Raw genomic sequence first — 13,643 nt, 5'->3', positions numbered from 1 at the left:
ACTAGCACTCGTCACTTTCGTGCGTCAGATTCGTGCTCGTCAGATTCAGCATTGTCTGGGCTCGTTACTTTCACCACACAGATGGAACCCTAACATGCTGGAATGAAAGTGTCCAGCCACATCATGGACACCTGATTTTTGATTACATATCGTCGGATAGCGGGTGTCGCCGACATCTGGCACATGAAAGAAAGGCGATAATCTGTCTTTAAATCTGGCAACGCCAGTCACTTTCTTAGATGCCGCGGGTCTGCTACAAAAAAAGAATTATGTTTCAGTTCCCCGAACGAGCCCAAATGGTGATCATGTTAGCATGCACCTGGACACATCGAATAACATGGAGATAATCCGGCAGGCGATGTAATTTTTCAGATAATATCGGGTCGCACAATGCAGAGTTCATCAGCCAGTCTGAGCACCGCATCTCTATGTCCAGGTGCCGGCGAGCAGCCGCCGCGCCAGCAGTCCGGACGAGTGGTCGTGACCGTGACCCCCTGGGTGACCTTGAATCGCCCCCTAGCCGGCTGACAATAAGACAGGTGCAGACCAGGATGCGCGGAGGGAGGGGAGGGGAGAGGGGATTACGGAGCACTGGACACCGTCGTGTTCGGTTTAGGCGAATGAGTGTGTGCGCCAATAGACGACATAAGCCCATACACGGATTGGATTAGACAGGGGTAAGGGACGACTATGGGTGAGAAGCCTGGCTGTTCACAAAGTGTGGACAAATAGAAGAAGTGTGACTGTCTGAAGGTCAGACACATACATGGAAGGCTAAACCTCGCCCTGATTCACCGTTTTTCATAACCGAAGTGATGGGAGAGGGTCAATGCTTCCCCCCCCCCCGGCCGTTCCCAAACTAATAAGGATGGGGCCTTCCGGAAAATCGCTGGCTGGTATCAGTTAAATCTGGTGATTGGAAATAAGCCTGATATTGCTAGGTCAATAATTGGATCCACTATGCCATGTCGAAGGCAATTTTTTCTGATAATCGAACTATTTTAGGTTGAAATGTCAATATTCACGAGACCTTGCCTTGTGTCAGCATGAAGCTTACACAGACGTGTTTATTGCGCAATTCTGAACACAATGAAATTTAGTTTTGTGTATTTTGAGCATGTGTTTATGCTGCAGAGTTGCGTTACAATAACAATGGCGTCCTCATCACGCGCGACCGGCGGGTTCGTCGGTCGCTGCCCGTCGGCCGTAATTCTCCGTGCAGTGTTCCCGAAAAGCAATCCCTTCTCGGGAAGCAGCGATGCTTTAAGTGTGTTTTGGTGTTAAAGCACGTCCAAGAAAGGATCAGAGGCTCCTGAAAATTTTGTTCCGACTTCACGTACAGGAGAAATGTCCTTAGACAACATTCAGGGGGCTGTATCGACCCCCCCCCATCTCAAGGCGAGCGAGTCAAGGCTAGTAAAGGTTCTATGGTGAACCGAATAAATAATGCAACATTTAGAGGCCTCATTTCGCAAACATTGAAACGGCTTTTCTGATACCACTTGTTGCCACCATCAACGAGTGGTTTTTCCAGTTGGTGTTACATAAAATGTGGCACACACCTAAGCCTTCTCCCGATAATCAATGCGTGAAGTTCTGATTATCATCTTTGTTGCCGACATACCTAAATCAAACTATTGCTGGCATATAGGCACAACAAGCATTGTTTACACCGCTAGAGAAGATGACGCTCTACTTTATGCCTTCTTGAGTCAGGCCAGTCAGAAGTCACCATTTGACCTTCTCACCAGAGTGCTGCAGCATTGTTATAGACGGAAGAGCGGGGAATGCGCCCATACGTGTCATGACACCGCCAGCTTCCAAGCATGCTCAGCATTCTTGGAAACACTGAATGGCGATGCATGGAAAGAATTGACTCCAAAATTGATTGAAGTGACACCCCACTACCTGAGACCTTCCTTCACCAATGAGCGTCTCTACACCCGTGCACACGTGGTCCAAAGTTACCTCGCTGTGGAAGACATCTCAGATTACAGGTTTGGGATAAAAAAGACAAAGAGTCAAATGCTGAGATCTTAAGTAGCTACTTAGATGCTAGATGGATGTTTTCCCATAGTTACTAAGGCACGAACCTTCCAGTGTTAGGGAGTACTAGTGCGAATTCAAGCTCAAGACCAAGACATGGGTCTTACACTGTAAAGCTCTCTCCTTCTTGCGGCAAAACGGGACGGTGTTTGGTACGTCTTAGTTGTGAGGCGGTGACAGGTGCTAGTCACCCTCGCAGGCAAGATGAGCTCGCCCGCGGAGCACCGAGACGACCGGACAGTACAGTAACAGCTGGATCGAAGCGAGAACCTGGTCTGTGGCCATAGCGCCTCGTCTAAAAAGGATATAACAGTGCTTTCATGCACTCAGCCTCAAAGGCCGATAATGGCTTGCGCGATTGCGTCCGTAAAAAAATTGGCCGAGACCAAATGTCCCAATGCGGCGCCTGCACGGCAGTCTGGCAATGGTCGCTGGTCGGCAGCAAACGACGCTTACCTAAACGCTCTGCACTCCGTCACGACCACATTCAGCTCTGGGTCGGCAGCCTGCAGCCGGTCAAAGGCAGGCCGGTCCGCTGCTCTAATGGCATTGCCGGGTAATTTTCACCGGTAGTCCGGCGTCGCTTCTGCACGATGGGACGCCCTCGAAGCCGGGCTGCGCTCCGCGGCCAGCCATTGGTCCGCGCCGGTGTGACGTCACAGGCCCGCGTACGCGGCACATAATCGCTTCCTGGCGAAGCAGTGGGCAGGCGGTGACCGGTGCGGGTGGTGCATGGGATAGGTGGCTGTCGGAAACCGAGCGTACGGGGTGTCACGTGACGGCCCGTGCGAGGTCACGGGGCGCGAGGAGTTCGACGGTGCTGATTGGTGCCCGTATATCTTCCAGGTGAGTTCTGGTGTTTTGGTTTGCGACTTCCCGGAAGGTGAGAAACGTGAACCCTCTTGGTCCGAGCATGTTCCCAACAATTGTATTGCCCGTGATGATCGGAGGCGTATCTTGGTAAGCAATCATTCATGACACATTGCCATCAAATAACTCTGAGGAAACCAAGCGACCAAGTGTCATCAATTCACTTGAAAGGAACCATGAGGTCAAGAAACATACCCCGTCCAGCGACCCGGCGACACCCACTGGCCAGGGGCCGTACCGGTCGGTTGACAACGTCAGCTGAGCAGCCCGCCGCCCAGCAGCGCCGAGGCCAGGGCCGGTCAGAGACCCGCCGCTTAACAATGGAGACTTCAACTGGGCCAACGGAAGCGACAGCCGGTAACCGCCACAGGGAGCGAGGCACGAACACCGACGGCCGACCGCTTCCGGTGAAACGGCGCCCCTCACCGCTAGAACACTGGCGAATGATTGAGGACATAGTTGGCAGTAGCCATGTTTGGAAAAAGTCCGAAGATTTAGTACATGGGCTCAAACGTTCAAGCTTTCAGGAGCGTCGTTGCTTTGATGGTTGTCCCGCAGTTTGATCACTACCACTCACGGCGGTCCCGAGCTGCACTAGCTCTGCCTTTTGATAGGTTATCGACCATATTTTCTCGACTTCGCGCGTTTTTAAATGGGCGTTTATCAGCACCGTCGATAAAGACACAAACCACGAATCAAGGGTGCTCTTGGATCGACGGTGGCAGCCGCCATAACTCACGGAATCGATCTTCAGCGTGTTCAAGGTGGTTTCGCTCATGAAGTGTGAACATCAAATGGCTATCCCGTATATCACTGCGCACACAATGCTGGCAGGCCACACTGCAAGCTGCGTGATTCTAATTCCAGCCGCCTTCGTTGAGCATACAAGCGATGCTGGCATTGTCTAAAAGATAACATTGTTAGCGCCAGACAATGCCTGGCGGAGAAGATCCCGGTGATGTAATCTCCAAGGTCAGACGCATTGACAGCCCGCTTCACGGTGAATGGACTCGTGCTGAAACCGCCTGCATCAAACTTGAATGCCTGCCTTATCAGCATTGTTCATGTGCGCTCTCTATTCAAATTTACGACTCGAAATGCGCGTCTTGTTTCTGTATCGGTCCCTATTGCTTTCTTCTCGTATATCCTCTAATTGTGTTGCATGCCCCCTATCAAACGAACAAAAGTTGCTCACTGGGCTGGCGTTTGCTCCCCGCAAGGTACCCCGTCCAGAAATGTACGCGTAATGGCCGAGTGGTTAGCACCTTCGGCTCCCACATTGGGGCCCAGGGTCGAATCCCGGTAGATCCATGGCTCCTGAGCGCTAATAGGACCTCTGCAGTCGCTGACGCTTCATAAATATTGCTCGACAATGTGCGTCGTATTCCTAAAAAATGAATCGATAGCTCTTTTACGTAGTTCCTTTCATTAATTAGCCCGGCGCCCCTGACGTACATATCAGATTACCACGTTACCTCGATTCTTGATTATACAGCTTATGCCTAACCTCACTGCTGTGGGCTTTACCCTTCCTCACCCCTCTCCCCCACTCTCCCCCTCCTTTCTCCGATACTTCAGTAGGACCTCAGGTCTTGCTCTTGAGTAGCGTTGTTGATCTCTACACGCTCTTACCAACCACCAGCGCTGCGCATGGCCAGGGCTTGAAGCGGAACACCCAGTCCCCTCCCCTCCGACCGGACGTCCCACGGTCGTCGCATGAACGGCCCAGACGCGGCCCACGCCTCCCGCCACCGTGGAAAACAGATCAGCCCTTCCGGCGCCGCTGTCCACGGCCGGCGTTCTCACGGGCCCGGCTCGTCCCGGCCCTGGTCCAGGCGGAGCGGGTGTGGGACGCCAGCCGGAGCGGGTGTGGGGCGCCAGCCGGAGCGGGTGTGGGGCGCCAGCCGGAGCGGGTGTGGGGCGTCAGCCGGAGCGAGTGTGGGGCGCCAGCCGGAGCGGGTGTGGGGCGTCAGCTGGAGCGGGTGTGGGGCGCCAGCCGGAGCGGGTGTGGGGCGTCAGCCGGAGCGGGTGTTGGGCGCCAGACGGAGCGGGTGGGGGCGCCAGCCGGAGCGGGTGTGGGACGCCAGCCGGAGCGGGTGTTGGACGCCAGCAGGAGCGGGTGTTGAGCGCCAGACGGAGCGGGTGTTGGGCGCCAGTGGAGCACCTCGCCGGTTATGGCGTCATCGCAGGCGGCGCGCACCTGGAAGTGGGACGGCGAGATGGCGGAGGCACGATTGCCAGTGGCTGAGCCAGAGTTTCTCTTCCTGTTCGTGGCTGCTGCTGTAACAGCAGTGTCACGAATAACAGACCGTGGGAGCGTGAGGCGAGGTTGACTTGTACGAGTTCTAGGAATGTGCATAAAAAGGCTCCAACCAGTGGACAACCGGTCAAACATGTCAGTCGCACCGCTTGAATTTACGGTCGATGTGTTCGTTCTCTTCCACAGGGTCATGCTGAAGCACGTGCAGATCAACCCGCCGCGGTCCTCGCTGATACGGTCTGGCCAGAAGGCGGACACTCTGAGCATCAACTCCACCATGAGCTTCAGCTCACTGCACGAGCCGGCTCTGTCGTCTCGCTCCTCCTCCTACACATCGCTGAACGAGACACAGAGCAGCACGGGCAGTAGCGGCGTGCCGGCCACGCCCACGGTAAGACGGAGGTTTGAACCAAGCCTCTGACCACGCCCAGACCCGGTGACGTATTCAACTTGAGGACTGGCACCTGTTGCAGATAGGCTCCTACTGCCTTATCGAATATCAACGCGCATCAACATGCTTGTGAAGAAATGTCTACAATTCAAAGGGAATGTTTGAAGATATTCAGGCAAGCATCAGTTATTATGGGAAAACTCATAACTAATGAGGTGGTTTTGAATGTAAAAGAGTGTTTTAGACACCAAATTTTCACCCTGATAAATATTCTACTAAATACGGCATCGTTTGATTGTGTCATGGAACGTTTTCTTATGACGTCAGAGTCGCTGCCAAGCTGAACGCATCAGAATTGCCAGCGCGGTGTACGGCTAATTAACCTGTAGTACCTTAACTCGCTGTAAGGTATCCCATTCATTTATGCGTGCGAACCAAACCTACGGTCGTTGTGTGAGCTCGTTTTGGCACTTTCTCGTGGTGTTCGTGTCTTTTGTCCGTGATGGAATGAAGTTACGGCGCTATTCTTAAGCTAGTCTCTTCCCAGCCTCATTTATGCCAAACTAATAGGCCTTTCCAAATGCCTGTATTATTTACCACAAACGCGGTTCGTGTTCAAAACTAGTACTTAACGCGCCTAGCTGGTTGAAAGCCAACTGCTGTCCGTTGATGTGATGGCCGTGTATACGTGCTCCAGACACGAATAACTCGACGGTCACATTCCTCTTATGGCCATTGAGTTCATCTTGACGTTGAACGCAGTATGGGAGGCGCAATTCGTTTGACGTTCCTTTGACGTCATGCCTGCCTAGTTGACTTCAAATTAGGCGACACGAAATGGTCTGCAGCACTTAACGTGCTCCTAGCTCAGAAGCAACAGAACTTGTAGTCTGAAAAGAGGCATAGCTATGATTGATCTGAAGAGAATAATACTGAAAGGGGCTATCTAAGCTCAAAACCACTTAAAAAAAAAACACAAGGGTCTCTTCAAGAGTTCCATGTAAAAAAGAAGCGGACAAATACAAAAATAGCGATGTTGTATGCCCTATTATAAATTTCACGCCTAACGAAATCCTGCCTACGCCCCTATCCAGACGTGGATCAGGCCAGGCCGCAGCCGACACAGAGTTTCACCAAAGACGATTGTCGCTTCCCTCTATCAGCGGATGTCATCGCACTTTTCCGCCGGCCTTACGGGTCAGTGTCTGTGCATTCTCCGAGTGCAAGGCCGGCCTTATGGATCAGTGTTCGTGCATTCTCCGAGTGCAAGGCCGGCCTTACGGGTCAGTGTCCGTGCATTCTCCGAGTGCGAGGCCCGGCCTTATGGGTCAGTGTCCGTGCATACTCCGAGTGCAAGAGCACAGTGCGAGTATATCCCTTGCTAAGGGCCATTCGATCACAGACACAGCGAGCCACCGCCCAGCGGGCCGCTCAGCGGGACGCCGCTCAGCGGGCCGAACGTGCGACTATTTTAATCGCGTCACATTGCAGCGGATGTTGTTGAATGGACCGGTTCACGATAAGAGGCTGCTCTCTGGTCATCATTAACAATGGGGCTGACTGGGCACCTTTCACGTTGCTGTTGACGGCATGGGACCTTATCAGCAGATGCCCGACCTTGATTTGACCGTGGTTATGAACATTTGAACTCTCTTATCTTTGAGTACTCATTTCTGCGGGTGGTCAAATGTTAGCATGAAAGCTGAGATGTTTGTTGATGCATTCGTTGGAGGAGAAACTGCTTTATTTGTCTACATCATCAGCATGAAAGAGCTGGCTGTAAAACAACGTTGCAGACGTAGCGCCTTATTGGGCTATACTTACGGGCTTAAGCCGTCCGTAAATATCATCTTGAACGCGTTCGGAGTACTCTTCCCCACTCACACGAGCCCTCTCTCCGGCCAAGGTCGTGAGCGTCGCAACCCCTGAGCGTCGGAACAGGTGTGAAACCTCTTTACGAGATGAATATTCACAAGCTATGAGCCTGCGGTTGCCGCTGGTTTCCGGCCGCTGCATGCTTCGGTTTGTCCCAGCCACTAAACGGCATGGCTCGCTGCTGCGGCACCAGCTCGCTGTTTCCTCGAACCCCGGCTGGGAGGGGTCGGAGTCGGGGTCGTGCCGGGCCGCTCTCAGTATGGCCGGCGACCGCTGCTGACCACGCTGGACGGACCGCAGCGGGTCTGGAGCTGGCGGCGGCCGGCTGACGGCAGATGGCCAGCGTCAGCTCCAGGCGCAGCCGGCAGGATCAGCCGCCTCCCCGGGCATGGGATTATATCCAGGCGTAGTTGGCAGGATCAGCCACCTCCGCCGGGCCTGGGATTATCTCCAGGCCAGCGCCAGCTCCATGCGTAGTCGTCAGGATCGGCCGCTTTCTCCGGGCCTGAGATCCTCTCCTGGCCGGCTGGCAGCTGGCAGCAGCTCCAGGCGCAGCTGGCAGGACCAGCCATCCCCCCCTCCCCCCGGGCCTGGGATTTCTCCAGGCCTAGCGCCAGCTCCAGGCGCAGTCGGCAGGATCAGCCGCCTCCCCGGGCCTGGGATTATCTCCAGGCGTAGTCGGCAGGATCAGCCACCTGCCCCGGGCCTGGGATTATCTCCAGACCAGCGCTAGCTCCAGGCGCAGACGGCAGGATCAGCCACCTCCCCTGGGCCTGGGATAATCTCCAGGCCAGCGTCAGGTCTCTCTGCCAGGCACACCGGCGTTGTTTTGGCGGTCTCCCGGCGGTGCGGCCCGCGCCGGCCGGGCGGGTGTACCGGCCGGCGGCGGAGCGGCCCGCTGTTGGCTGGCCAGATGGCCTGCCTCCCAGTGCCACCCTCACGCGACTGGCGCCGTGTGGGACAGGCCTCTGGATGGAAACGACGCCAGTCAGTGTCCAGTTTGCTGGCATGTGTAATGTGGAAACTTTGGACCGTGGAAGACTCGTGCTACCGTGGTGCCATGTTTAATGCAAGACATTAACATGACTTTTTGCGTCGATATTTATCTCAATATACGGTGTGTGATGTCATAGACGAAGTAGGTTTATTTTCCGAGTGGTGGATGATGCACATGCTTTGCAGCACCCGGCGTAAATGGCCAATTGCGAGCGAGTCTCATGCCGTCGACCGACAATTTCAGACGACGGTGAAGGTGTACACGCGCTGTCTGCGGCCTGACCTCGAGTACAAGACCATGTGTGTCAAGTACACAACCACGTGCCGGGACGTGGTGGACCAGCTGCTCAACAAGTACCGCATGAAGCACCGCGACCCTAACCTGTTCTTCCTCACCATGGAGGTGGCCACCAGGAGCACAGGTCAGTCGAGGTCGCCACAAGAGCGTCGGCTCGTCCGGCTCTTTTGCCGGTCTGGCAAACATTACAGCAATGAAATATTCAAATCGTAATCAAAATGCATATCACGCAAATGGTAGCATCATGCATTTTAGTCTCATGCGCAAGGTGCCTTTTTCAAAATGGATGCTAGAATCAAAGCGTAAAAAGGTAGATCGCACTCGAACAATATGTTACGTGGACATGTTAGTTGTCACTTTGCCTCATCGTTAATGTGTGTTCGAGCCTGACGGGAATCGAACAAGCACGCTTTTTTAAGTGTTTAGAAAGCGTTCGTGTTACACATGTCACTGCCACGAACTTGGTAAAAGATTGTGCCAGAAACCCGGATATGACCTTACGTTTGACTCGCGTATGGTGTCGCTTGGCTCATTGAGATGCACCACGGGAGTAGGGCCGGGTCCTACTCGCGTCGGAAATGTTTGCTGAACGGGAGGGGGCACAGACTCCGGGCGTACCCCCGGCTGCCGGGGTGTCACGTGCCGAGGTCACGGAGCGCGACCTCAGGGTCAATGCCGCTTGGCCGGCGGACTGGGGCCTCCTTCCGCCTGCCATGGTCTGGTCTGAAGCTTCAGCACGGGATTACCGGCTACTATAGAAAACGGCGCCCGTTAGTGGATACAAGAAGGCAGCGGTGATAAGAGCCGGGATAACGAGAATGCACAGAGGCGTCGGATTGATGGAATTGGGCGACATGCTGAGCACATTACACTCATAATTGCTGGTTGAGCGATCTGTTACGTCTGCAGACGCCTGTGCACATTTACAGACACGTGTCACAAACGCCACATGCCGTATAAAACATCTTGGGGCGGAAGCTGAAGGATGATAAATAACTGATAAAACTACAAACAGGTTCTTATCCATCTCGAGTATGATCTGGTTAGGTACTGCACGCCCTTCCCCCCCCCCCCCTCAGTGGCCCTGTTGGAGAAGACACTGCCAGACAATATGGGCGTTGTGAGACGATTACGGGTGACACCTTCGTGTGACCCCTGCTGTCGGTGCGTGCAGCTGGCTCATCGTGACCGCGCGCGTTTCCGTCGTTGTGACGCAATATTCGGAGTGATTCAGTGCTGCGTGCTCGCCCTAATCAGCACTACTGGTCTGCTGCCTTCTTCTGCGGTGCTCCGCTGTGAGCTGCGGCGTTGCACGCGCCATGTCATGCTGCTGAAATGATGACGTCTCTTTCGAAGCCGGGAGGGAGAGAGCGACTGCTAGCATCGTGTAAACTCAATTAAGGTCATAGTCGCACCACTAAAGGATGGCGGACAGTCTGTCAGTGCTGGGCTGTGCGGTGCTGGACTACTTCGGCCGTAATCACGTGACCAGGGGTGTGACCTGCCTGCTCCCCGGTAAAATGATTATAGCGCTCCATACAGTTCATACCGCCGACTACCACGGACACCGGGAAATGGAGCATGCCCCAATCACGACAGCGGGGACTGAGCGGCTGCGTTATTGACAGGTGCTTCTGTGCGGACGATCCTGGTGCTGGATGACGACTCGTGTCCAGCCCAGCTGCAGGCCTGCTACCCGCGCGCCGACTCCAGGTGAGTACACCGCACTTCGCGGAATGTGGGCACCGCAGCGCGGCGCGGGGTGAGCGCCGGCAGCCGGCACCCGGTGGCCGCCGTCGCGTCACGTCACGTCACGGCTCCCACGCCGCGTCACGTCCGGCCAGCAAGTGGGCCGTGCCATGCCGTGCGGACGAGGCCGGCGCGCGCGGCCGGCGGCGCTGCGCGTGCTTACAGTGGTCGCCTGCAGTCCGCTGCGGCAGTGCCGGGCCCCTGCCGGCGGCGATACGGCACGTAAGCGAGCGCCGTTATGTGAGGTGGCGAATGAGGAAGTAGTGCATGGGACAGGCGGTGTCCAGCTAACGTTACCGGTGCGGACTGGGCTCTTTGTTGAAGTGATTATAGATATTGGCGTCGGCAGTGCCAGACAATCAGTTCTAGTCGGCGTTATTAGGCGCATTGGCACGACTGATGGTGCCAGGACAGGCTCATGGAAAGAGTGTCTGGCACTGGCATGGCCGTGAACAGATCTGTCAATCGTGACCCTGAGTAATCTGTGCACATGTCTCTATACCCAAACAGCTTTCAAAATAGCGCTGATTACCGGTTGTCTCCCGCTGAGATGACGAGCAGCCGGCCGGCCGTCACCGCTGCTGGTTTGCCTCTGCTGCAGGTTCACCGTTCGCATGAGGCGAGGCGGCCTGGTGAAGGTGTTCGACAGCGTGCTCATGGCAGGGGTGAGTTAGCATGGCGACCGGACCTGCCCACCGGCACGGTCGTGTCGGCAACGGTACAGCCGCACGCTGTTATTACCTGGCGGTTTTAGGAGAAGTACTGCAGCTTGTGGCAAGCGTGCTCGTCTTTTTAACACCGTCGCCGGAGTATGGAGGCTGAACCCGGCCCCAGCGAAGTACGCTGGCAGCACAACCGTTTCATGGCATGTCTTTTATTCTACCAGCTTACGATGATGGTGATTTGGGGTCCCAGAGGTTGTATGCAATAATGGCTCAGCATTCGGGGATCTTGAGATCAAATTTTATCCTGCCGATTTCGATGAAGCCGGCATGAAATATCAGATGGTTGCTTTACCTTGCGCCGATTCAACGGCGATTTTCTGTAGAGAAGCCCCACTCTCGCGGCGGGCCGGGCGGTGTTTCCATGCACGGTGCGCTGATAGTTTTCCGACTTTTGTGGTGCGTCGTCCGGTCTCCGGTCGAGGTCGCGCCAGCCCATAATTTTTCTTCCATTTCCCTATGTAATATGATGAATTGTCTGCAGTCATTCGACGCATGCTATCAGTGTAATTCGGTATTCATATTCTTGACATTTCCTGCAAAAAGTCTAGACACAACATCAGTTTAACTAAAAATGCATTCATTATTGTCACTGAAGCGTCTGCGTCTCGCTATTGCCAATCACAAGATGTGAAATGCTTAGTGGAAGTTCAACTCATAGCGCGCAAATGCGCATCTAGTAGATTTCTAGTATTATGCTAAAATTACCGGACGTCGTTCCACCCGGCTTCTATTATCCTGGGTTTAATTGGCACGTCAACACCTGAGAACCACGCATCGCATGTGCGCCAGTAATTTGTGCCGCCGACGGCCGATCTGATCACACCATTGTTTGTTGTTTGCTTTGCAGTCTAAGTACAAGAGCCTGCTGATCTCGGAGAGGACAACTGTTGACCAGATGATCCAGTTGTTGCTGAACTGTTACAACTCCTCGGAGGGCGTCAATCTCTTCGGCATTTACGAGGTACGTCTGACTTCAACAGCGTTTGATTGGGATTTTAATCATCTGCTGAGTAGTTCTAACACATCAAGGTTATATTTGGAGCAGTCTCTGTGAACCGCTTTGCATTCTACCGATGTTGCGATACACACTGTTCTTGCACTGTCACTCGACAAGCCACTTCTAGTTCACCTTGAAACTGCCCCGCCGACCGCGCCTGACTTCCCGCCTGTATCTCACAGGTGGGCCGTACAACGGGCTTCGAGCGCAAGCTGCACCCAGACGACCGTCCGCTGCTCATACAGCAAGAGTGGGCCTCCAGCAGCGACTACAGCTTCGTGCTGAGGAAGCGGCCGCCGGGCACACCACGCATCGGACGGGACTTCCCCCTCAGGCGATCGGTGAGTGACCCTGAGCTGACCTTGTGGATGGCGATTACCTCATCAGCAAATGGGAAGTGGTCTTGTTTGTACTTCAGCTTCTCGGGGGTGTGCTTGCTGCGCGGCCGTTCGATGAGATCGTAACTCAGGTGACATCGTCTGAGTGGGCGTGATTCTCATTCGGCCTGACATGCTGTCTGCAACGTCACCACCCCCTTGCTGGTCACTGCAGAGTTGTGCAGAGGGGGTACTGTTTGTTTGTGGACGGGAGTCGGTCTCGGCGGCCTACCATTTGTCCTGGCCCGTCAGTAAGCTGGAGCCGGCAGCGGCTGAGACGGACCAAGCTGTTGCAGACGATCCGAGGACGATCCGGCGAAAGGCCGCAGTTGTCCTGACCCAGGTCTCTCTATCAAATGTATTAATAAGCAAAAAGGGAACATCCTCTTTTAGATTCGTACATCTACATTATAGCAGCAACAACCCTTAGTCATGTCGGAGTGTAGACCATTAACTATTGGAAACATCGGAATGTGCGTTGTTAAATATTTTCTGTGAAATCAAACCCAAACCAGCCCAAGTAGGCGCTCTTGTCTTGTCTAGTTCCCGGAAATGTCCTCAAGACCACTTCATAGGGACCTTTTGCCCATGCACATCGCTGACGCGGAGCCAAGTCATGCACGTATGCCTTCACCTCGCTTCTCATGAGATGCACACCATCACTGCGCATGACCTTGCTGTAATGCTGACCGTTTGAACATCTTGCTCAGGCCCTGTGAAGAGCTGAAAACCTTACTCGTAACCCACTGCGCGGATCGACAAGATCAAGCGCGTACGTGTCATGGCGTATAAAAAAACACACACACATGCCTCAGTATGTGAAGAATTCCACCAAAAAAGTACATTTACCGTCCGAGACTGCCAAAAGCTGCAGGGCAAAGGCTTTCACTATTGATCAACGGGGTCCTTTGAAAAAATCAGGCACATTGGAGGGGTGGGCGCCACACCGACCTCTTATGAAGAGAGGTGGGGTGTGATGTTAAGCGCTGCCATACCGCCTGGGGGGGGGGGGGGGCAATTGTTTTGTGCAACTTACGCACTATACGCTGCGGCGGTAGA

At 54.3% G+C, this 13,643-nt stretch overlaps 1 protein-coding gene across 1 annotated transcript; it reads left to right on the top strand.

Moving 5' to 3' along the window:
- Positions 1-2,760: 2,760 nt before the first annotated feature.
- LOC119090326 (uncharacterized) lies at positions 2,761-13,328 on the top strand. Its single transcript, XM_037213116.1, has 8 exons — positions 2,761-2,892; positions 5,363-5,567; positions 8,683-8,860; positions 10,365-10,449; positions 11,087-11,150; positions 12,058-12,171; positions 12,390-12,548; positions 13,295-13,328. The coding sequence occupies exons 2-8, from the start codon at positions 5,367-5,369 to the stop codon at positions 13,301-13,303; spliced, it is 810 nt and encodes a 269-aa protein (XP_037069011.1). The 5' UTR covers positions 2,761-2,892; positions 5,363-5,366; the 3' UTR covers positions 13,304-13,328.
- The last annotated feature ends 315 nt before the right edge of the window (positions 13,329-13,643 follow it).

Source organism: Pollicipes pollicipes, unplaced genomic scaffold (genome assembly GCF_011947565.3).
Source record: "Pollicipes pollicipes isolate AB1234 unplaced genomic scaffold, Ppol_2.1 Scaffold_3087;HRSCAF=3621_pilon_pilon_pilon, whole genome shotgun sequence".
Classification (NCBI taxonomy): domain Eukaryota; kingdom Metazoa; phylum Arthropoda; class Thecostraca; order Pollicipedomorpha; family Pollicipedidae; genus Pollicipes; species Pollicipes pollicipes.
The sequence above is the reverse complement of the archived record's forward strand: the minus strand, read 5'-3'. Positions and strand labels throughout refer to the sequence as shown.

Excerpts from the sequence above, each read along its gene's own strand:
- LOC119090326 (XM_037213116.1), top strand. The coding sequence starts at position 5,367 with ATGCTGAAGCACGTGCAGATCAACCCGCCGCGGTCCTCGCTGATACGG. Across the intron at positions 5,568-8,682 it reads GCGTGCCGGCCACGCCCACG|ACGACGGTGAAGGTGTACAC; the intron begins GTAAGACGGAGG and ends CGACAATTTCAG. Across the intron at positions 8,861-10,364 it reads GGTGGCCACCAGGAGCACAG|GTGCTTCTGTGCGGACGATC; the intron begins GTCAGTCGAGGT and ends CGTTATTGACAG.